The sequence below is a fragment of the Mustelus asterias genome, chromosome 27, assembly GCF_964213995.1.
Source record: "Mustelus asterias chromosome 27, sMusAst1.hap1.1, whole genome shotgun sequence".
Lineage (NCBI taxonomy): Eukaryota > Metazoa > Chordata > Chondrichthyes > Carcharhiniformes > Triakidae > Mustelus > Mustelus asterias.
Window position 1 is genome coordinate 36049326 of NC_135827.1, and position 25166 is coordinate 36074491.

Consider the following 25166-nt stretch of genomic DNA (forward strand, 5'->3'; position numbering starts at 1 on the left):
CCAAACACGGGCCTAAAACTTTACTGATTTATCATTCTTCTACTCTTCGAAAGGGCCGTTTCTTGTTAGAGCATGAGTTCTAATTAACGGTAGACACCTTGTTGTTCGAGCATGTCCAAGCTGTAAGAAACAACTTCATCTTCTGTGGGTCCTCCCATGACATAGACATCCACAGAACTTGCAGTTCATGTCATCATTGTTGGTACTTGGGGGAGCTTCTGCAGCGGTGTCACCCCCGGTCCTAGGGGCATGCCGATGTTAAGAGTTTGGCATACCTGGTCAGAATCAGGCCATTCGATCCAACCTGTCCATTCTGGACTTCATGCTTCCCTACAGCCTCCGCCCATCTTTCCTCATCATAAACCTCCATTCCCTTCTCCCTCACCTGCCTGTCTAGTTTCCCCTTGCATCAATAATACTTGCCTCAACCACCCTCTGTGGTAGCAAGTTCCGCATTCTCATCACACTTTGGGCAAGGAAATTTCTTCTGAATTCCCATTTAATTGATTAGTGACTGTCTTATATTCAGGGCCTCCAGTTATGTTTATATAGATGATCTGGAGGAGGGGACAGAGTGTAGGGTAACGAAGTTTGCAGACGACACAAAGATAAGTGGAAAAGTGAATCGTGTGGAGGACGGAGAAGATCTGCAGAGAGATTTGGACAGGCTGAGTGAGTGGGCGAGGATATGGCAAATGGAGTATAACGTTGATAAATGTGAGGTTATACACTTTGGAGGAAATAATAACAAATGGGATTACTATCTCAATGGAAACAAATTAAAACATGCTACCGTGCAAAGGGACCTGGGGGTCCTTGTGCATGAGACGCAAAAGCCCAGTCTGCAGGTACAACAGGTGATCAAGAAGGCAAATGGGATGTTGGCCTATATTGCGAGGGGGATAGAATATAAAAGCAGGGATGTCTTGATGCACCTGTACAGGGCATTGGTGAGGCCGCAGCTGGAATACTGTGTGCAGTATTGGTCCCCTTATATGAGGAAGGATATATTGGCATTGGAGGGAGTGCAGAGAAGGTTCACCAGGTTGATACCGGAGATGAGGGGTTTGGATTATGAGGAGAGGCTGAGGAGATTGGGTTTGTACTCGTTGGAGTTTAGAAGGATGAGGGGGGATCTTATGGAGACTTATAAGATAATGCGGGGGCTGGATAGGGTGGAGGCGGAGAGATTCTTTCCACTTAGTAAGGAAGTTAAAACTAGAGGACACAGCCTCAAAATAAAGGGGGGTCGGTTTAAGACAGAGTTGAGGATGAACTTCTTCTCCCAGAGGGTGGTGAATCTCTGGAATTCTCTGCCCACTGAGGTGGTGGAGGCTACCTCGCTGAATATGTTTAAAGCGCGGATGGATGGATTCCTGATCGGTAAGGGAATTAAGGGTTATGGGGATCAGGCGGGTAAGTGGTACTGATCCACGTCAGATCAGCCATGATCTTATTGAATGGCGGGGCAGGCTCGAGGGGCTAGATGGCCTACTCCTGCTCCTATTTCTTATGTTCTTATGTTCTTATGTTCTTCTCCATAAGGAAACATTCTCTCCATATCCACTATACCAAGCATTTCATAATTTCAAAAGCTCCATAAGGTCATCCCTCAGCCTTCTATTTTCAAGAGAAAAATAAATTAAGTTAATTCTTAAAACTTAACAGCATAAAACAGACCATTAACCCCGTTGGTCTGTGAGGTGTTAATGTTCCAAACCAGTCACTCACATTCCACTTCATCGAGCTGCATCACCATAGCCTTCCCCTCCTTCCTGTGCTTATCCAGCTTCCCATGAAATACATTCACGCTATTCACCAAATGAGTGGCACAGTCGTTAGCACAGCGCCAGAGTCCCCGGTTCGATTCCGGCCTTGGGTGGCTGTGTGGAGTTTGCACATTCTCCCCGTACCTGCGTGGGTTTCCTCCGGGTGCTCCGGTTTCTTCCCACAGTCCAAAGATGTTCAGGGTAGGTGGACTAACCATGGTAGATGTGCGGGGTTATGGTGGGATCTTAGGTAGAATGCTCGTTTGGAGAGTCGATGCAGACTTGATGGGCCAAATGTCCACTTTCTGCACCATAATGATTCTATAGATTCTATGGGAAACTACTCCATCTGGTTGCGAGTTCCACATTGTCACCTCTCTCTGGGTAGAGGTTTCTCCTGAATTCCCGACTGAGTTTATCAGTGACCATCTTATATTTATGACCCCTAGTTATGGACTTCCAAAAAGTGGAAACATTTCTCTGTGTCTACCCTATCAAACCCTTTTATAATTTTAAAGACCTTCATTAGGTCACATCCGCTGGACCACTAGCTTAGTAAAATAAACACTACACTACTATATCCACTGAAAACATTTTTTTACTATAAATAGGGCTGCATTGATAAGAGAAGTGCTTTCAGGAGAAGAATTACACAGAGTGGAAAGAGACTGTGAATTCTAATCTTAATCTGTAATGTTGTCGTGTTCAGTATTTTCCATTGCACCACAACAACAGATAATGTGAATGAGGGAGGACATTGCTAACCCACCATAAATAACTTCAGCAATAAGGGCATTAGACCATTCTCTGGTGGGGTCGCCCAATTTGGAAAGGGCTACATATCTCTCTGAATGGATGCATTGAGTGTGCTCACAGCTGTGACATACATCTGCGTGAATGGCATAACAATTCTGGGACTATTGAAGAGAAACTCTTAACCTCTTCAGTTGCCAGGGAAGGATTTTTATAATTAACAGTGATCGCATATCAGAGGTGCACTCCGTCAGCACAAGAATGTTAAGTCCTGTCTGCCTGTTCAACGGGATGTTAGTGATCACATTGCACAACTCTGTCTGTGTGGAGTTTGCACATTCTCTCCGTGTCTGCGTGGGTTTCCTCCGGGCGCTCTGGTTTCCTCCCACAGTCCAAAGATCAAAGAACAAAAAGAATTACAGCACAGGAACAGGCCCTCCGGCCCTCCAAGACGTGCTGGTTAGGTGGATTGGCCATGATAAATTCTCCCTGAACAGGCACCGGAGTGTGGCAACGAGGGCATTTTCACAGTAACTTCATTACAATTGAATGTAAGCCTACTTGTGACTAATAAATAAACTATAACTGGAAATGCAAGGATTTAGGACAAGTGTCGTGGATAACACTCCTATTTTGGGTAAATCTAATAACCAGTTAAACTAAATCAAATAAACTGAGCCACAAATTAAAGGGGCAGCCCCTTAAAGGGATACTGCCTGAAACAGAAAGCAAATCATAAATGAAATCGAAACGTTAAACTGAATCGTGATTAAGAGTCGATAAGGCACCCCAGTCCCCACTGTGCCCACCGAGCATGGAATGTCCGTGGACACCGTGTGCTCCCTCTCTAGGGCCACCCAGCTGCAAATGTAGCCACACTAGAGGGGTGGCCAGTCGGGTCAAACGACTCTCTCAGTCGCCCGCTGCCTGGACCTATGGCGAGTTTGGCCAGGCCCAGAAGTAGGGCTTTTTCCTTCGCCGCTCCTTTCTGCACCAAGTGCCCGTAGGTCAGGAGCATGGAGCTGAAGTGCAAACAATGCTGCAGTAAAAGGTTTTCCTTCAAGAAACTGAAAGGGTTTTTTCTTCTTTTCATTTTGAACTCTCATCCTATTAATCAAAAGAATAATCGTCACTGTTACCTGTGTGCCGTCACAGAACGGTGGCATAAATGTATCTACACTCAAAAAACATTATCAGAACTTTTGACACGATAATGATGAAGGAATTTCATTGGAGTGCTGCCAAAGATGCAATCACGCAAGGGCAGGTGACCAAATTCTGAGTCAAACAGGGAGCATTTTGAGGAATATCTTAAAGGATGGAGAGGTAGAGGGGCAGAAAGGATTAGGGAGGGAATTTCAGGTCATGGGCTTAGTGCAGCAGAGTTACAGTACAGTTCACTGGGAAGATGCTGTGAAGGTGTTTACAGATAGAGATTTACAGATAGAGTCATAGGTTGAAATTTTATCACCCCATCCACCACGGGAATCGGAGCAGGCGAGGGATGGAACATGGAAAGATTCATTTACCTCAGGTGGGATTTTACGGTTTCAGTTATGAGCGAGGCCATTGAGTCATACAGAGTAGAAAAGGTCCTTCGGCCCATTGAGTCTTACTACTAAAGGCACGCTAGCCCCATTTCCCTGCACTTGTCCCATATCATTGAATGTTATAATATTTCAAGTGCCCATCCAAATATTTTTTAAAGGTTGTAAGGCTCATGGTCAAGAGTAGATTGTTAATTCCAGATTTTTTTTTAAATTGAATTCAAATTGCATCATCTGCCATGGCGGGTTTTGAAGCCAGGTCCCCAGAACATTAGTTGAGTTTCTGGATTAATAGTCTAGTGATAATACCACTAAGCCATCACCTCCCCCTGCGACCAAAGTAAAAATGTGTTGGAGGTGGCAACTAACTCGATGATTGGGAGCTGCAAGTGTTAGCATCAACTGATGTAATTGGCCTGATATGGAGAATGACAGCAACGTGTTCATAGGTTGTTCTCTTCCATCTGTGTATCGTGTCGTTCCGAGAAAGGAATGAGAAGTAATCTGTTCTGTGGTTTCACCCACTTCGCGTTGACGAGTATCTCGGGCAACAGAAACTGGGATGGAAATGCCAGGAAATCCTGGATTTGGTCAGCAGTGCCTTCGATCACTGCCCAGGAAATGATCCCCTCTTGAGAGCAGTGCAATGTTAGAAGCACTGAATAATGAGGTGTGAGAACACACAGGACATCCCCCCCATCACTAAATTAAACTCAGAATCATAGGCAACATACATATAGAGAGACTCAAACTGAAATTCCACAAAGATATAACACAGTGTTCCATGAGTTTGGTTGTCTGAAAGTGCCAATGACATTCAAGTCCACAGATCTCGAAAAAACACACAAGTGCTTTAAGGCTGTGCAATGCAATATTTGTAACATTACATTTGTTACTGATACTGCACAGCACAGGTTAGGGGAAGAGAAGTTCCAATGTGATTTAGGCACTTGTAAAATATCACTGGTCACATGTCAAATAATGCAACATAAGTTTTGCAACAATTGCAATAGCAGTTCATAGTCACTAATCTCTCTCCCCCCACACTGCTCAATTCACTAAGGTACTTTCCAGCCCTTCACCACATCAGCCTGGAATGCTCAGACCGCGATCTATTTCGAAATGCCACACTGCAATTGTTGAGTGAGCAACAAAACTGAGCTGATAACGCACTGTAAACACCTCCCCAACAGCAACTGACATTGGTGATTATACACGAAGGGAGGAATGTTGGTCAGGGACAGCACAGTAGCACAGTGGTTAGCACTGCTACCTCACAGTGCCAGGGACCTGGGTTCATTTCCGGCCTCGGGTCACTGTCTGTGTGGAGTTTGCACGTTCTGCCCATGTCAGCGTGGGTTTCCTCCGGGTGCTCCCGTTTCCTGCCACAGTCCAAAGATGTGCGGGTTAGGTGAATTGGCCATGATAAATTGCCCCCTAGTGTCAGAGGGATTAGCAGGGTAAATACATGGGGTTACAGGGATAGGGCCTGGGTGGAATTGTTGTCAGTGCAGGCTGACTGGCCTCCTTCTGCACTGCAGGGATTCCATGCATCTATTCTATGATTCCGAAAGCTTTGTATATTCATCCGAACTCTTCAAACTGTACCACAGTGTTCACTTCAACCACACTAACAATCCAGTAGCTGTCAACTTAACATCTTGGGCACAGGATGTTACCTCCAGCACGGAGCAATCCCTCAATCCAGCTCTCTTATATTAGCCCACTTTATCACTAAAGAAACAGACTATTTGGTGATGATCACATTGCCGTTTGTGGAACCTTGCTGTGTGTAAACTGGCTGCTGCGTTTCCTACATTGCAACAGTGACTCGAATGCATTGGCTGCAGAGCACTTTGAGATGTCCGGAGGCCACAACAGAGCACTAAATATCAGCAGCCTTTCTTTTCTTAAGCACCCGGGTTTAGCAGTGGGACTTGAACTCACGGCATTCCTGGGTCAAAACCCGGAGACTCCCTTCCTAAGAGCACGATGGGTATACCTACACCACATGGGCAGCAGTGGTTCAAGAAGGCAGCTCGCCACCAAGCCTTTTCAAGGGGCAATTACCGGTGGACAATAAATGCTGACATGGGGACGCCCACATGCAATGAAATGAAGTTCTGACTCTGAGGCCAAGCGTCACCAACTAAGCCAAGTTGATGCCTGGGCAGACAGAGTGGCACTCCTTTCAGACAGTCCAGCTGTTAAGTTTTATGACTGCCACCAAGAAAAATAGACTTCTTGCAGTCAACAGTCACACAATCACATTTATCACTGACTTATAACAAATCATAAACTAAACGTTTCTATCAAAGAGGTCACTAATTACACAGAATCTATTGCAATGAGTAAGTTTTACTTCTTGAGAAAACATCAGCTAATAATCCCATAATCCTTAGGAATGTTTGCACAAACACAAAGTGATTATCTGTAGCAAAAGAATCCATTTTCTATCCAGGAAGCAACTGTGTACACTGGCCTTTCCTCTGCCTTCATTTCCTTGGCTTTTCATGAGTAAACAAAACCTATTTTTATGAAGAGCCATGCTCCATCACACAGAACGTAAAGAAGTAATTATCATTAAATTGTTTGATCCAAGAGCGAGCTTGAATATCCGCTGTTTAAAATAAAAGCAAATTACTGCAGATGCTGGAATCTGAAACCAAAAGAGAAAATGCTGGAAAATCTCAACAGGTCTGGCAGCATCTGTAAGGAGAGAAAAGAGCTGATGTTTCGAGTCCATCATGGACGGCATGCTGGCACAGTGGTTAGCACTGCTGCCTCACAGCACCAGGGACCCTGGTTCAATTCCCGGCTTGGGTCACTGTCTGTGTGGAGCATGTTCTTCCCTTGTCTGCGTGGGTTTCCTCCCACAGTCGAAAGATGTGCGGGTTAGGTGGATTGGCCATGCTAAATTGCTCCTTAGTGTCAGGGGGACTAGCTAAGGTAAATGCATGGAATAATGGGGATAGGACTTGGGTGGGATTGTGGTCAGTGCTATGATTCCTACGGTGCAGAACTCAAAACGTCAGCTCTTTTCTCTCCTTACAGATGCTGCCAGACCTGCTGAGATTTTCCAGAATTTTCTCTTTTGCATCCACTGTTTAAACTCACACAGCAGCGTTTGCTTGTGGACAGCCTATAGAAGAATGTTCCAAGGTGGTCCACAGCAACAGCCCTGTTCAGTGGGTAGCAGTTTCACTGCAGAGTCAATAGGTTGTGGGTACAAGTCCCAATCCAGGGACTTGAGTACAAAGCCTCGGCTGGCACTCCCAGTGCCATTCTGTCAGGGATGCCATCTACGGGATGGGTGGTGAAAACAAGATTCCGCCTATTATTGCCGGAACGCACAAGGTTCAACAGGACCCGTCTGAGCAAAGGGATTTATCCCCGGTGCCCTGACCAATATTTATGCCTCGATCAGCATCACACAAACACTATCTGCTCGTTCTTTCACTTTCACTGCTGTTTGTGGGATCTTGCTGTGCACAAACCAATTACCACATTTCCTTACTTACAAAAGTGACAACACTTCATTGGCTGAAAATCACTTTAGAATGTTCTGTATCAATCTAAGTTCACTCTTTTTCAGAAAGAACAGAGTGTGGGGGAGTGGGGGTGCAGGTGGGATAGTCTCACATCCAGTGAACGGCCACTTGGAGAAGGTTCAGAAGTTTAGAAACCTGGAAAGGAATAAGTGAAGAGAGAGAAAAATTTCTGATTGAGGAGCAAAATGAGGGAGTCAGGCAGCCCTGTGACCACAACATCTCCTGCGTAAGCACCAATTCTTTGATCATTCTTCCACTCAACTACAGCAGCCATCCTATCACCAGCTGTTACACTGAGGTACGAGATGCAATATTCATGCAAACCACCTTTTAACTTGAAGGTCATCTAACTGACATACATCATAGAATCCCTACAGTGCAGAAGGTGGCCATCTGGCCCATCGAGACTATACCGTCCGTCAACAATCTCACCCAGGCCCTATCCCCATAACCCCATGTATTCACCCTGCTAATCCCCCTGACACTAAAGGGCAATTTAGCATGGCCAATCAACCTAACCCACACATCTTTGGAGTATGGGAAGAAACCGGAGCATCTGGAGGAAACCCACGTAGACATGGGGAGAACGTGAAAACTCCACAGACGGTTACCCGAGGCTGGAATTGAACTCGGGTCCCTGGCGCTGTGAGACAGCAGTGCTAACCACCGTGCCATTAGGGAAAATCTGGCATCAATGACTTGCTTTGGTTGCTTGCTTGCAGGTGCGACTGTGCTGAAACCTGAACAACTTAAGGCCAACTGGTTTTAATGCCCCCAGAAATATCTCTGTTGCCATGTATTTAACATGAGGAAGGTTCAGAAATAGAACCCGCTGAACAGCTGCTCAAAGAGGTAGCAACGCGAACAAATATTTATTTTCTCCCAGACACATTCAACATTGAGAGATTCCAGGACTCGGCTGGGACATAACAAATTAGAAATCAGAAATACAATTTCAAAATTTGTGGATGACATTAAATCAGAGGGGAGGGTTACACTAAATACAGAAAGACATTTATAAATTCTCAGAATTGGGCATGTAACTGACAAATTAATTTCTATATAGATCAGTGTTTAGAGGTGCATTTTGTAGAAAGATTGAGGAGGCCACATATGCCTTGGAAAATAAGAGTTTAACTGGAATAATGAAGCAAAGGGGTCCCAATAACAAATCACTAAACAAAGCTATTTTGATTTGATTTGATTTATTATTGTTGCATGTATTGGTTTACAGTGAAAAGTATTGTTTCTCGCGCACTATACAGACAAAGCATACCATTCATAGAGAAGGGAAGGAGAGAGTGCAGAGTGTAGTGTTACATTCATAGCTAGGGTATACAGAAAGACCATCTTAATGCAAGGTAGGTCCATTCAAAAATCTGACAGCAGCAGGGAAGAAGCTGTTCTCGAGTCAGTTGGTACCTGACCTCAGACTTTTGTATCCTTTTCCCGAAGGAAGAGGGTGGAAGAGAGTACGTCCAAGGTGAGTGTGGTCCTTAATTATGCTGGCTGCTTTTCCGAGGCAGTAGTTTCTTGCGGTCTCAGATTGAGCAGGAGCCATACCAAGCTGTGATACAACCAGAAAGAATGCTTTCTAAGTTGCATCTGCAAAAGTTGGTGAGAGTCATAGTGGACATACCAAATTTTCATAGTATTTTGAGAAAGTAGAGGCATTGGTGGGCTTTCTTAACTATTGTGTCAGCATGGGGGGGGGTGCCAGGACAGGTTGTTGGTGATCTGGACATCTAAAAACTTGAAGCTCTCGACGATTTCTACTTCATCCCCATTGATGTAGATAGGGGCATGTTCTCCACTATGCTTCCTGAAGTCGATGACTATCTCCTTCATTTTGTTGACATTGAGGGAGAGATTATTGTTGTCACACCAGTTCACCAGATTCTCTATCGCTTTCCTGTACTCTGCCTCATCATTGTTTGAGATTCAATTATGTCATCAGCAAACGTGAAAATTGAGTTGGAGAGGAATTTGGCCACACAGTCATTGGTGGGGCACCGGTGTTGAGGATGATTGTGGGGGAGATATTGTTGGCTATCCTTACTGATTGCGGTCTGTGGGTTAGGAAGTTCAGGATCCAGTCACCTTTTAACTTGAAGAGGGAGGAGCCGAGCCCCAGGCCACAGCGTTTTGTAGGAATAATGGTGTTGAAGGCTGAGCTGTAGTCGATAAATAGGAGTCTGACATAAGTGTCTACACAGGTTACAGGGGTTCTTTTCTCCTGAAAATAGATGCTTGAGCTTTTTGATCAGGTAAATGCAGAGAAGACATTTTGTGGGGAGACCAAAACTAGGGATTCATAAATACACTGCAAAATAGTCACTATTAAATTCAATTCAGGAGAAATTTATTTACTCCAAAAGTGGTTAGAATGCAGAATTAGCTGTTGTGGGTAGTTGTTGCAAACAGCATAGATGCATTTAATGATTCTTCAGAAGGAACTCTTCAAAATGCAGCTAATGAAAATTTAACAAAACTTACTCCAACTTATAAATCAAAGAAAGGGTTTAATAAAGAAATATCATTACTCCAAACTTGGGACCTCGCCCTGGGCCACTCCAAGCTCTCTACAATTCTACATAGTTCCTTATTTATAGTGAATCAGCTGGTCAGCTGACTATTATACCACTCTAATTGGTTCCATGGTTTACTGGGACAGCTGACCCTTACATCTTGTTCCTATTGGTCACATTACATCCAATACAAAGTTGTCACTGGTTACATTCTAACACTTAAGGGGAAGTTGGATAAACACATGAAGGAGAAAGGAATAGAAGGTTATTCTGATAGGATGACACGACTTGTTTGAACATGGACCAGTTAAGCTAAATTGTGTGTTTTAATGTACTTTCTATGCAAAGGAAAGGCAGCAGAAACATGGGAAGATACAGATACAAGGGCAACAGATATCTCGGAGCACTGTTGCTTGCACTCCAAGTAACGCACCATCCTTACTTGAAAATATTTCTCTGTTCCTTCACTGTGGCTGGGTCAAAATCCTGGAGCATCCTCCCGAACAGCACAAGGGGCGTACCGACACCTCAGGGATTGCAGCAGTTCAAGAAGACAGCTCACCACCAGCATCTCGAGGATGGCACAGTGGCACAGTGATGAGCACTGCTGCCTCACAGCGCCAAGGACCCGGGTTCAATTCTGGCCTTGGGTGACTGTGTGGAGTTTGCACGTTCTCCCCGTGCCTGTGTGGGTTTCCTCTGGGTGCTCCTGTTTCCTCCCACAGTCCAAAGATGTGCAGGTTAGGGTGAATTGGCCATGCTAAATTGCCCCTTAGTGTCACAAGATGTGTAGGCTCGATGGATTAGCCATGAGAAATGAGAGAGGTTACAGGGTTAGGACGGGGGAGAGGGCCTAGGTAAGATACTCTGTCAGAGAGTCAGTGCAGACTCGATGGGCCGAATGACCTTTAGGGATTCTATGAACGAGAACTGGGCAATAAATGCTGGTCTAACCATTGGCACCCACATCTCATAACTTAATTTTAAAAACTGCTTCTCCACAACAAAAAGAGGCAAACATCACATAGTGACTCTCATGAAGAGTCATCTGCAAAATTCACCGAGTAATACAGACAAGGAAGATTCTAGGTTTTACCGGGACCCCGTTACTTTTCAGCTGTGAGCAGGATGGTCTGGGCTGACATGAGGGAGGAGAGGGATGGGTGGAAGAGGAAACTGACACTGGTATTGCTGGTGAGGAGAGGAAGGAATAGCCAGCCATGAATCAGTGAACACTCCAAATCTTATTGCTGTGAAGCCTGCTGGATGGCTCTACATGTCCTGGTGTCAGGTTGGGGCAGAATCACTTTAGCCAATGGTGCCCCCCATGTTCCATTGCCTGTTTAGACTCACTATCCAGAGTCACATTAGTAATGTATGCGATGAACCTAGTACATGAGGATACATACTCGGAGTAAGTTAGTGCTTCCAAGAGATGAAAGGGAAAACACTCAGAAAATGTTAAGCTCCAGATTAGATTATAGGCTTATTAGCGCCACAGAAAGCTCTACACAAATATCCCCCAGACTGAAACTAAAGAGCAAACTCCAACCATACACTCACAACACACACATACATAGGAACCCTTTGTTCAGTACTATCTGACACATTTCCCAGCCTAACTCACAGGAACAAAGGTGTAGTGTTCTAACAGATAAGATTCAATTCAAAACCAGTGCTATCCAGTATACAATATAAAGAGTGTAAGAACTAACTTGGTGTTTAACGGCAAGATACAAATAGGAGGAAAGGAAGCATCATGCAACCTAAAAACTATTTGTCATGATTAGATCCATCATGATTAAATTCCGATGGGGACAGGGTGACAGACTGGTATTGTCATTGGACTCGCAATCCAGAAAGCCAGGGTAATGCTCTGGGGATCCAGGTTCGAATCGCATCATGATGGAATCTGGAATTAGACTCATGGAATCCCGACAGTACAGGAGGCCATTCGGCCCATCGAGTCTGCACCAACAACAATCCACCCAGACCCAATCCCCGTAACTCCACATATTTACCCTGCTAAACCCCCTGACACTAAGGGACAATTTAGCATGGCCAATCCACCTAACCAACACATCTTTGGAGTCTGGGAGGAAACCTGGGCACTCAGAGGAAACCCATGAAGACATGGGGAGAAGGTGCAAACTCCACACAGACAGCGACCCAAGGCCGGAATTGAACCCGGGTCCCTGATGTTGTGAGGCAACAGTGCTAACCACTGTGCCACCCAAAAGGAATTAAAAGTCTAATGATGACCATGAAACTATTGTCGATTGTCGTAAAAATCTGTTTCACAAGGTCCTATAGGGAAAAAGATCTGCCAGCCTCCACGTGTTTCCAGATCCACAGCAATGTAGTTGACTCTTAAATGCCACCCAGTTGTATCAAACCAGTAAAAAGTCTAAAAGGAATGAAACTGGTCAAACCACCCGGCTTTGGCCAAGGCACTGGAAACAACAACCCCAAAATCAGCCCTATCGATCCTGCAGGCCTCCTTACTAACATCTGGGGGCTTGCGCCAAGATTTGAAGAACTGTCTCAGTCTAGTCAAGCCTGACATTCATACTCATGGAATCATACCCTCCTAGACATCACCATCCACGGCTATGGCCTGTTCTACCGGCAGGATGGACCCAGTAAAGGTAGAGGCATAGAGTCATACAGTTGGGAGGAAATTGCCTGAGAAGATTTCAACATTAACTCTGGACCCCCATGAAATCTCATGGCATCAGGTCAAACATGGACAAGGAAACGTCCTGCTGATTACCACATCTTCCCTCTCCTCTTATTGAATACTACCTGGAGGAAGCAATGAGGTGGCACAGGCTCAGAATGTACCCTGGATAGAGGATTTCAATGTCCATCACCAAGAGTGGCTCAGAAGCACCTCTACATGCCAAGCTAGCTAAATCCTAAAGGGCATAGCTGCTAGATTGGATCTGCAGATGGTGGTGATGGAACCAAGAGGGACAAACATACTTGACATCGTCCTCACCCATCTGCCTGCTGTAAATGCATCTGCGCATGACAGGGCAGGAATAACCACTGCATAGTCCATGTGGAGGCAAAGTCCTGTCCTCACATTGAGGACACCCTCCTTTGTGTTGTGCGGCACTGCCACCGTGCTAAATGGGATAGAGTTCAAACAGATCTAGCAACTCAAGATTGGGCAACCAATGGGTGCTGTAGACCATCAGCAGCAGCAGAATTGGACTCAACCACAATCTGTAACCTCATGGCCCAGCATATCCCCCACCTCTACCATTACCAGCAAGCCAGGGGATCAACCCTGGCTCAATGAATGAAGAGTGCAGGAGGGCAGGCCAGGAGCAGCACCAAGCATAACTAACACCTAAAAATTAGATGTCAACCTGGTGAAGATACAGCACAGGACTATTTGCATGCCAAACAGCATAAGCATCAAGTAATGGGCAGAGCTAAGTGATTCCACAACCAAAGGATCAGATCTAAACTCTGCTGCCCTGCCACATCCAGCTGTTGGTGGACAATTAAGCAACTCACTGGAGGAGACTCCGTAAATATCCCCATCTTCAATGATGGAGGATGATAGCACATCAGCTCAAAAGACAAGGCAGAAGTATTTGCTACAACCTTCAGCCAGGAGTGCCGAGTGAATGAAATCAGCCTTTTCCGGATTTCAACCAGTTTTCAGCTATTTCAATTCACTCCACTTGACATCAAGAACCAGTTGTAGACACTGGATACTGCAAAGGCGATGGGCCCTGACAATATTCCAGCGATGGTACTGAAGACTTGTGTTCCAGAACTTGCAGCATCACTAGCTAACCTGTTCCAGTACAGGTACAACACTGGTATTTATCCAGCAATGTGGAAAAATACCGAGGTGAGGCCTATACACAAAAAGCAGGACAATCCAACCCGGCCAATTACTGCCCCAGCAGTCTACTCTTGATCATCATTCAAGTAATGGAATGGATCATGAATAGTGCTATCAAGTGACACTTGCTTAGCAATAACCTGCTCACTTACGCTTAATTTTAATTCTGTCAGGGCCACTCAACCAAACCTCATTCCAGCCTCAGTTCAGACATGGACAAAAGAGCTGAACTCCAAAAATGAGGTGAGAGTGACTGACTGCCCTTCTCATCAAAGCAGCATTTGACTGACTGTGGCTACAAGGAGCCCGAGCAAAACTGGAGTCAATGGGAGTTGGGGGAAAACTTTTCACTGGTTGGAGTCATACCTGGCACTAAGTAAGATGGTTCTGGTTGTTGGAGGCCGATCTTCTCAGCTCTAGGACAAAACTGCAATTCATCCAGAGTGTGTTCTAGGCCCAATCATCTTCAGCTGCTTCATCAATGACCTTCCCTCCGTCATAAGGTCAGGAGTGGGAATGTTCACTCATCACTGCACCATGTTCAGCACCATTCGCAACTCCTCAGATACTGAAGCAACTCATGTCCAAATGCAGCAAGTCCTGGATAATATTCAGGCTTGGGCTGACAAGTTGCAAATAACATTCGTGCCACACAAGTGCCAGGCAATGACCATCAAGAATAATAGGGAATCTAACCGTCACCCCTTCACATTCAATGGCATTACCATTGCTGAATTTCTGAACCTTGACATCCTGGGGTGTGGTTACCATTGACCAGAAACTTACCAAACTAGCCTTGTAAATACTGTGGCTACAAGAGCAGATCAGAGGCTAGGAATCCTGCAGCAAGTAACTGACCCCCTGATTCCCAAAGCCTGTCTACCAGCTACTGATGTGGAGATGCCGGCGTTGGACTGGGGTGAACGCAGTAAGAAGTCTCACAACACCAGGTTAAAGTCCAACAGGTTTATTTGGTAGCAAATACCATAAGCTTTCGGAGCACTGCTGCTCCGTCAGATGGAGTGGAAATGAGAGCACATTTCCACTCCATCTGACGGAGCAGCAGCGCTCCGAAAGCTTATGGTATTTGCTACCAAATAAACCTGTTGGACTTTAACCTGATGTTGTGAGACTTCTTACCAGCTACTGAGCAGAGGTCAAGAGTATGATAGAATACTCTCCATTTGCCTGGATGAGTGCAACTCTAATAATACTCAAGAAACTTATACCATCCAGGGCAAAGCAGCCCACTTGATTGGTATCCATCTTCAAACATTCACGCCCTTCACCACCAATGCACAATGTGTATCATACTCAAGGTACACTGCAGGAACTCACACAGGCTCCTTCGATAGCACCTTCCAACTCTACGTACAGTACCAGCTAGAAGGACAAGGGCAGCAGACACATGGGGAACACCATCACCTAAATTTTCCCTCCAAGCCGTTCACCACCCTGACTTGGAACTATAATCGCTGTTCCTTCACTAGGTCAAAATCCAAGAACTCCCTCCCTAATAGCACTGTGGGCATCCTACACCACATGGACTGCAGCGGGTTCAAGAAGGCAGCTCATCACCACCTCTTCAAGGGCAGTTAGGGATGGGAAATAAATGCTGGCCTAGCCAGCGATACCCACATCTGCAAGAGACCAAAAAAATTCAAACTAAATGATTTCCAGTTGATGCCAATTTCGCAAATATTCTAGCTTTCATTTGCAGTCATGTGTATTGCCTCACCAAGTAAAGGTGACTATTTTCCCCTCATCAAACATCAGTTAACCTTCCATTAGTTGCTGGTCCCTTGTCCATGAGCTGTAGAGTGTTCCTGTTAACTGGAAACCTTCCCGAGTCATGAAATGCTTATCTTGAGTAAAAGTGATAGAGATGTTGCACTTGGTGCAAGGATCAAGATAGGATTTGTATTTGTTCAGATATTTGTACAGAACAACTCAAATGACACTCAATGATAAATCGGATGATTAATCTCGAATTTAACACTTTCATAATCAGTCAACTTGCAAATGCCCAAAAGCAAAATTAAAAACAAAACATTGCTGGAAATATTCAGGTGGCGTCTATGGAGAGAGAGAGAGAGTTGTATGACCTTTCATCAGGACAGAAGGAAGATACAAATGTGAAGGTTTTTAAACCATTAGAAAGAGGAGAGGGCAGAAGAGAACAAAAGAGGTCTTTGATAGGCTGGAGGGCAGGAGAGATTAACATGATACAAAAGCCAAGAAGAACAGCAATGGGTACACTGGGCGGCACGGTGGCACAGTGGTTAGCACTGCTGCCTCACAGCACCAGGGACCCGGGTTTGATTCCGGGCTTGGGTCATTGCCTATGTGGAGTTTGCATGTTCTCCTCGTGTCTGCGTGGGTTTCCTCCAGATGCTCCGGTTTCCTTCCACAGTCCAAAGATGTGCGGGTTAGGTTGATTGGCCATGGTAAATTGCTCCTTAGTGTCAGGGGGCCCAGCATGGTAAATACATCGGACTACAGGTTTAGGGGCTGGATTGGATTGTTGTTCAGTGCTGGCTCGATGGGTCAAATGGGCTCCTTTTGCACTGTAGCATTCTATGATGATTCTATGGGTAAGAAAACAAAGGTTGTGCCCAAATGAGGCATGAATGGTCTGGCATTTGACTTGCTCCCAGTAAATAATTGCACCACTCTTAGGGAAAACAAGGCATAGTATGTTCTTCTGGTACTCCTGCCCTCCCAGCAGGTTTGCCACATAGCAAGATCCAAATCCCTGTTTCTGGGGAATTAGCAAGGATGTCTTGCTCCAAATAGACAGGGCCTTGGTGAGGCCACACCTGAAATATTGTGTGCAGTTTTGGTCTCCTTATCTGAGGAAGAATGTTCTTGCTATAGAGGGAAGGTTTGCCAGACTGATTCCTGGGATGGTAGGACTGAGCCAGGAGGAGAGATTGAGTTGGTAAGGATTGTATTCATTGGAGTTCAAAAAAATGAGGGGGGGGGATCTCATAGAACCCTATAAAATTCAAACAGGACTAGACAGGGTTGATGCAAGAAGGATGTTCCCGATGATGGGAGCATCCAGAACCAGGGGTCACACTCTGAGGATAAGGGGTGAACCCTTTAGGACTGACATGAGGAGATATTTCTTCACCCAGAGAGTGGCAAGCCTGTGGAATTTGCTACCACAGAAAGCAGTTGAGGCCAAAACATTGTATACGTTCAAGAAGGAGTTAGATATGGCTCTTGGGGCGAAAGTGATCAAAGGATATGGGGGGGGGGGGGGGGGGGGGGGAAGAATCAGGTTACTGAGTTGGATGATCAGCCATGATCCTGCTGAATAGAGGAGCAGGCTCGAAGGGTAGAATGGCCTTCTCCTGCTTCTGTTTTCTATGTTTTTCTCACTGGATTCATTCAAGAGCTGCTGCCAAAATAGCCAAACAGGTTCAAAGTCTAAATAAAGCCACCTCTCAGAAGGCTGCAACAAATATACACAGTGAATGAATCATTTGAGACCTGATGTATGATGAGTGTAGCATGGCTTTGGAGCCACAGGCAAGTACAGACCTATCATTCCCAATACCCTCCAGCTATGGGGCTTCCCTCATTTCATGCCTGGGTCTACAGACTAACCTGTAGATACTGTTTGATTAGTCAACAACCCCATTATCATTTTAGAATATGACTGGGATGATAGATGGTATTTTTCTCTCTCTTTCTCTGCAGATGTTACCTGACCTGCTAAGTATTTCGAACATTTTCTGTTTTTTATTTATGTTAGGTGAGCTAGAGGCACAGCACTTATTTTTCATACAGCAATTCCAAAATGAAATAGGATTCAGATGAACTGTTGATGGCTTGAAGTTCAATCTCCCCCAGTTATTATATAATCCAAATCCTTAGTCACATTACTGCCTTGTAATCAAGGGATATGACCTATTTACTACATAACTCAACATTAACAGCTGAACTCTAAGGCAGGTGAACTCGAACTGCGATTAATGTGCTAAATTGCAACCAACATTCGAGTAACTCGCACAAAATATGAAGTAATTAATGAATAAAAGTACAGATACCACCACAAATCCCTTTTAAAAACATCAAATTTAGATTTTCTCTTTCACAGGGCCTCAGTGCATTTCCAAGCATTAGGTAAAGTCGCCTTAATCCCAGATGACCATAAGCTGCTCTCCCCTTTGGGGCAGCACGGTGGCACAGTTGACTGGGGTTGTTGACTAATCAAACAGTATCTACAGGTTAGTCTGTAGACCCAGGCATGAAATGAGGGAAGCCCCATAGCTGGAGGGCATTGGGAATGATAGGTCTGTACTTGCCTCACAGCTCCAGGGACTTGGGTTCGATTCCCAGCTTGGGTCAGTGTGTGTGTGGAGTTTACACGTTCTCCCCGTCTCTGCATGGGTTTCCTCCCACAGTCCAAAGATGTGCGGGTTAGGTGCATTGGCCGTGTTAAATTACCCCTTAGTGTCCCAGGATGTGTAGGTTAGAGGGATTAGTGGGGTAAATATGTGGGATTACAGGGATAGGGCCGAGGTGGGATTGTTGTCGGTGCAGACTCGATAGGCCGAATGGCCTCCTTCTGCACTGTAGGGTTTCTATGATTTTGAGAGGGAGAGCTGACTGGTGGTGATTTAACCGGAGGATCACCACAACTCAGGCGAGGGGCAAGGCTGAGAAGGCCGGGCCTTCACGAATAACCTCAGCCAATACAGGAATTGAACCTGTGCTGTTGGCATCGCTCTGCATCACAAACCCAGTCATCCCGCTAAACTGAGCTAACAGTCCATAAATGTGTTGCTCCACAGCAATTGATAGGACCTCAGAAAGAAAGCACGAGCCTTTCTACCACTCCCTTCCTGATATGCTCTCATTTCCAGCCCACCAACAATCAGATATCCCATCCAATGACCAAGATCTGACATCTCAAATTAACCATCTGAGACCAGTTTGATCAGGGCACATATCCTTCCTCAATACAACCACAAGAACTTGTATTTCTGCAGCACCTTGTATCATAACAGAACGTCCCGAGCTGCCTCCCTGGGGCATTGTAAAACAAAATTTGACATCAAAATTTGGGTGGCACAGTGGTTAGCACTGCTGCCTTACACCGACAGAAACCTGGATTCAATTTCAGCCTTGGGTGACTGTCTCTGTGGAGTTTACACATTCCCTCCGTGGGTTTTCTCCGGGTGCTCCGGTTTCCTCTCACAGCCCGAAGATGTGCAGGTGAGGAGGATTGACCCTAAATTGCCCCTTAGTGTCCTGAGATGTTAAAATTAGGAGGATTAGCGGGGTAAAAGAGGGGGCTGGACTTGGGCAAGATGTTCTGTCAGAGAGTCAGTGCAAACTTGGTGGGCCAAATGGTCTCCTTCTGCACTGTAGGGATTCTATGGTTCTACCAAATCACATAATGAAATATTCAGGCAGATGACCAAAAGCTTTGTCAAGGGTTTTAATGAGCATCTGAAAGGAGGAAAGATAGGTAGAGAGGCCAAGGGAGGCATTCGAGAATTTAGGGTCCTGGAGACTGAAGTCACGATCATAGATGGTCAGTCAGAAGCTTTTTCCCAGGGTGCAAGAGTCAATTACTAGAGGGCATAGGTTTAAGGTGCGAGGGGAAAGGTTTAAAGGAGATGTACGAGGCACGTTTTCTTTTTACACAGAGGGTGGTGGGTGCCTGGAACTTGCTACCTGGGGAGGTAGTGGAAGCAGATACGATAGTGACTCTTAAGGGGCGTCTTGACAAATACATGAATAGGATGGGAATAGAGGGATATGGTCCCCGGAAAGGGGTTTTAGTTCAGACGGGCAGCATGGCCGGTGCAGGCTTGGAGGGCCGAAGGGCCTGTTCCTGTGCTGTAATTTTCTTTGTTCTTTATGCTGCTGGATTTAAAAGGAAATCAGGAGCTGATGCTAATTCACTAACTTTTTATTCCAGAAAGCCAACCGATGAAGGCCAGAACTGGAGCCAATCTTCACTCACTTTTATATTTATTTTTAAGTTCCACAGTACAAGTACACTACACCTAGCCCAACAACTACAGTCGTGTTGCATTACCAACTGAGCAAAGTTGACGACCTCGACTTCTGCGGAGGCATGTTGCAGAGAACATTCCACCAGCTCCAAAAGATTTCCCAATGGGGGGAAAAAGATAACAAGGGCTAATATTTTATTAAATGCCAGTTAAATAAATAGAAGGAAGGGGTGATTGGCCAGCAGTTTCTCAGCCGCAACTAAATCACCAGCACTTTTAGATACAGACATTGGATGACCTTGAATACCACAAGATACTCCAAACTAAAATTAGCATTAAAGGCCACTGTCAGCTTCGAGGGGGCGTTTCAGAACCAGCTGAAGCTGACTACAGATTTTCCTCTCAAATTCTGCAGTTCTAGTTGCTGTGACGATTTGAGGTTTCAACTCATTCAAAGTTTATTTATAGTTGTCGCAAGTAGGCTTACATTAACACCACAATGAAGTTACTGTGAAAATCCCCGAGTCGCCACACTCCGGCGCCTGTTCAGGTACACTGAGGGAAAATTTTAGCATGGCCAATGCATCCTAACCAACACATGTTTCGGACTGTGGGAGGAAACTGGAGCACCCAGAGGAAACCCAAGCAGCCGTAGGAGAACATTCAGACTCCACAAAGACAGTGACCAAAGCCGGGAATTCATAGGATCCCTACAGTGCAGGAGGCGGCCATTTGTCCCATCATGTCTGTGCCGACCACAGTCCCACCCAGGCCCTATTCCCGTAACCCCACACATTTATCCTGACACTAAGGGGCAATTTAGCGTGGCCAATCAACCTAATTGACACATCTTTGGACTGTGGGAGGAAACCGGAGCACCCGGAGGAAACCCACGCAGACACGGGGAAAATGTACAAACTCCACACAGACTGGGACCAAGACCGGAATCGAACCCAGGTCCCTGGCCATGAGGCAGCAGTGCATTCAGGTTTACTTTTTTTTAAAAACGCCTCTGCCTTTGTACCATTTTGAAACTCTTTCTGCTCTCAGAGTGGAACCAGGGTTATGCTCACTGCTGCTCCCAGGTCAGTCAGGGGGGAGGGGGGGGTGGTTATGGTAAACTGGCAGGAAAGTGGAGATGAGGCCGAGATGAGATTCGCCATGGTCATATTAAATGGCAGAGCTGACTCAAGGAGCTGACTTCCCTCCTCATGCTCCTAATTCCTAGGAAATCCAGAATTTATGGCAGGGTGGGGGGAGGGAGCGGGGCAGGGTGGGGGAGGGAGTGAGAGGGAGCGGGTTAGGGTGGGGAGGTGGCAGGATAACAGTCAGAGGAGACTGGCGATCCAAGTTTGCATTCTATCCCATTCATGTAATGCCACACATAAGGCCACATTAAGGAGACTAACTGCAGGGATAATTGGGGTCCCTCCCGCATGCGGGGAGGGAGAGGCATGTGCAGGAGGGAGGGAGGGAGGGAGGGAGGGAAGGGGAGCAACTCGTGAGGAATGGGGCAGGAGAGGGTGGGGGGGGAGAGATGGTGAGGTTGGGGGCTATGGAAGGGGAGCTGGTGAGGTGGGGGGGGCAGGGGGGGAAGAGATGGAAGGGGAGCCGGTGAGTTGGGGGGGTGGGTGGTGGAGAAGAGCTGTACAGGGAGCCAGTGAGTTTGGGGGGGGGTGGGGGGGAAAGAGAGAGAGGTAGCTGGTAAAGTGGGGAGGGGGTGCAGAGGGGGGAGAGCCAGTGAGGTGGGGGGAGGGGGGGCAGAGGGGGAGCCGGTGAGATGGGTGGGGGTGATGGGGAAGCCAGTGTGGGGGGATGGAAGCAGTACCGCTGAGGTGGGTGGGAGGATGGAAGTGGAACTAGTGAGGGTGGTGGAGTCAATAAAGGGGTAGGAGTAGAGTGGGGTGGGGGTGGGGGGGGGGGGGGGAGTGTTGGTCTGGCTGGGTTAGCCAGTGGGGATTCTTAGGGAGGGTCACCCAGGCTGGGGGCAGCCTCAGCTAACTGGTGGGGGAGGGGGGGGGGGGGGGAAGAGCGTCAAGAGGGGGAGACTCAGCCCATGGGAGGAGATGGAGTCGCGTCAGCTGTGGGGAGCGTGGGGGGGTCAACTGGAGTGGGATTGCATCAGCCTGGGGGACAGGGGGCAGAGATGAAAGGGTGTGAAATATAGTGTTCAATTCTGGTCGCCACACTACCAGAAGGATGTGGAGGCTTTGGAGAGGGTACAGACAACATTTACCAGGATGTTGCCTGGTATGGAGGGCATTAGCTATGAGGAGAGGTTGGAGAAACTTGGTTTGTTCTCACTGGAGCGACGGAGGTTGAGGGGAGACCAGATAGAAGTCTACAAAATTATGAGAGGCATGGACAGAGTGGATAGTCAGAAGCTTTTTCCCCAGAGTGGAAGAGTCAATTACTATGGGGCATAGGTTTAAGGTGTGAGGGGCAAGGTTTAAAGGAGATGTACGAGGCAGATTTTTTTACACGGAGAGTAGTGTAGTGGGTGCCTGGAACTCATTGCCAGGGGAGGTAGTGGAAGCGGGTACAGTAGTGACTTTTAAGGGGCGTCTTGACAAGTACATGAATAGGATGGGAATAGAGGGATATGGTCCCCGGAAGGGTAGGGGTTTTTAGTTAAGTCGGGCAGCATGGTTGGTGCAGGCTTGGAGGGTCGAAAGGCCTGTTCCTGTGCTGTAATTTTCTTTGTTCTTTGTGTGCAATGGCCGGGCAGTAAGGGCGGTTGGCGGGTGGGGGGGAGCATTCAAGATCCTGAAGGGAATGAATAGGATAAATAGGGTTAGAGGACACAGATTCAAAATAATTGGTAAAAGGAGTAAAGGAAAAAGATTTTTCACCCATTGGGTGGTTGGAGTCTGCAATGAACTTCCTGAGGGTGCAGGGGACAGGTTTGATGGAGATATTCAACAGGGAGTTGGATTGCTATTTGAAAAACAAGAATGTGCAGGATTATGAGGAGGAGTGGGGCTAGGTAGAATACTCTTTAAGAAAGCCAGTGCAGACTTGATGAGCCAAATGGCCTCCTTCTGCACTGTAAAGATTGTGAATCTCTGAAATGTTAAAGAGAGCTTGACAAGGTGGGTGCCGAGAGGCTGCTTCCCATGGCTGGTGAGTCTGGGACTAGTCTCAGCTTAAGGGGATCAGCAACTTGCGATTGAGGGGAGAAATTCCTTTACCCAGGGGGTTGAGAATACACAGCTGGTGGATCATTTAAAGCACAGAATGAGACCATTCAGCCCTAATTGTATTGATGGAAATTTTTTTAAAAGTTTATTTACCAGTGTCACAAGTAGGCTTACATTAACACTGCAATGAAGTTACTGTGAAAATCCCCTAGTCACCACACTCTGGCATTTGTTCAGTTACACTGAGGAAGAATTTAGCATGGCCAATGCACCTAACCAGCATGAGATACAAAAGTCTGAGGTCACGTACCAACCGACTCAAGAACAACTTCTTGCCTGCTGCCATCAGACTTTTGAATGGACCTACCTCACATTAAGTTTCTCTGCATCCTAGCTATGATTGTAACACGACATTCTGCATCCTCTCCTTTGCTTCTCTATGATCGGTATGCTTTATCTGTATAGCGCGCAAGTAACAATACTTTTCACTGTACACCAATACACGTGACAATAAAAATCAAATCAAACCAAAGGAAAGTCTTTCTGATTGTGGGAGGAAACCAGAATACCCAGAGGAAACCCATGAAGACATAGGGAGTACGTGCAAACTCCACACAGACAGTGACCCAAGCCGGGAATCGACCTTGGATTTCTAAAGAACAAAAGGACATGGAAATAGGGTTGATGCGGTGAGTCAGGTACGGTCATATTGAATAGCAGAGCAAGCTCGAGTGACCATTGAGCCTACTCCTGGAACTATGTCGTCCTTTACATCCTGTTCCAAGTGTCAGTTCTATATCACAAAGGATACTAGACCAAGACAAGTGGATGGACTTAAGATACAGATCAGCTGTGATCAAATTAAACAACAGCACAAGACAGTCTGGACGGGCTGAAAGGCCTCCTCCCCTTCCCATATGCCACACTTTAAAACCACAATGTGGAGATGCCGACGTTGGACTGGGGTGGGCACAGTAAGAAGTCTCACAACACCAGGTTAAAGTCCAACAGGTTTATTTGGTAGCACGAGCTTTCGGAGCGCTGCTCCTTCATCAGGTGAATCCTGAAGGAGCAGTGAGGGAGCATGAAGGAGCAGTGCTCCGAAAGCTCGGGCTCCCAAATAAACCTGTTGGACTTTATAACCTGGTGTTGTGAAACTTCTTACTGTGCCCACTTTAAAGCTAACACATTGCTGCAGATCCAAATAGCATCCTCTTGACAGCAGCCAAATCTGACAGGGGGGCGGGGGGGGCAACAATCAGACACTTCATTTTAAAAAAAGACAGATGATAAGAGTAAACAGGATATCTGATTTTAAAAAAAACAAACAGTGGGTTCCAGTCAGAGTGTGGGAGCAGAGAATCACTCAGGGTATCACAGAACTTTCAAAGTTCAGACAATCAAACTTTTTGTTGCCATTTGTTGCAACCTGAGGGGGGAAAGTGTTACAAAGTGTCCCTGGCCGCGCTGGCTACCATTAAAGCTTGGCTACATTGTAGCTGGCCTTCCTGTTACCTTCTCCTCGCTACTCGCTCCGGCTTGACTCTCCCCCGCCGTCATCCTTCCCTCTGATTTATCTCCTTCAAAGTTGGAAACTTCTGATCAGATTTCTCTCGAAATGATCCCAATTTTTTTTATTCCTTATTCTTTCTTTTTCCTGTCTTCCACCGGCCGGGAACTTGCAGCGAGGAAGCGGAGCCACAGCCGCCACACACACAGGGGACTCAGCGACAACCCGCCCCCCGGACCCCGTCCCGCTCGACCACCCCCCCTCACAGGGCGCCTGACGTGCGCGCCGCCGCCGCCGCCGGGAGATGCGCACGACCGGCAGCGTCCGCGCCCCCGAGGCGGGGCGTGCGCGCCGCTAGCCCTGAAGATTCTCATGGGGTTGAATCTCTTCACTTTTTTCTTCTAAATCCTCCCCCCCCCCCCCCCCCCCCCCCAGTTTGTTTCCCTCCCTCCAGCAGCAATCTCAGATTTGCACCAGAAATGTATTTTTTTTTGGTTATATTTCACTTTGTAAAGTATTTGATTT

General features: G+C 46.4%; 1 protein-coding gene across 5 annotated transcripts in view; it reads right to left on the reverse strand.

The window, feature by feature from the left end:
- Positions 1-24951, reverse strand: part of usp28 (ubiquitin specific peptidase 28) — a 99181-nt gene extending 74230 nt beyond the window's left edge. For 2 of the 5 annotated variants that reach the window (XM_078199015.1, XM_078199014.1), the window contains exon 1: positions 24647-24941. In XM_078199015.1, the coding sequence (XP_078055141.1) occupies positions 24647-24691 (45 nt within the window). In that variant the 5' untranslated portion in view covers positions 24692-24941. Of the gene's footprint in view, positions 1-24646 lie in introns of all 5 variants that reach the window. The other 3 variants (XM_078199017.1, XM_078199016.1, XM_078199013.1) reach the window with 2 other exon arrangements.
- Between the last annotated feature and the right edge of the window lie 215 nt (positions 24952-25166).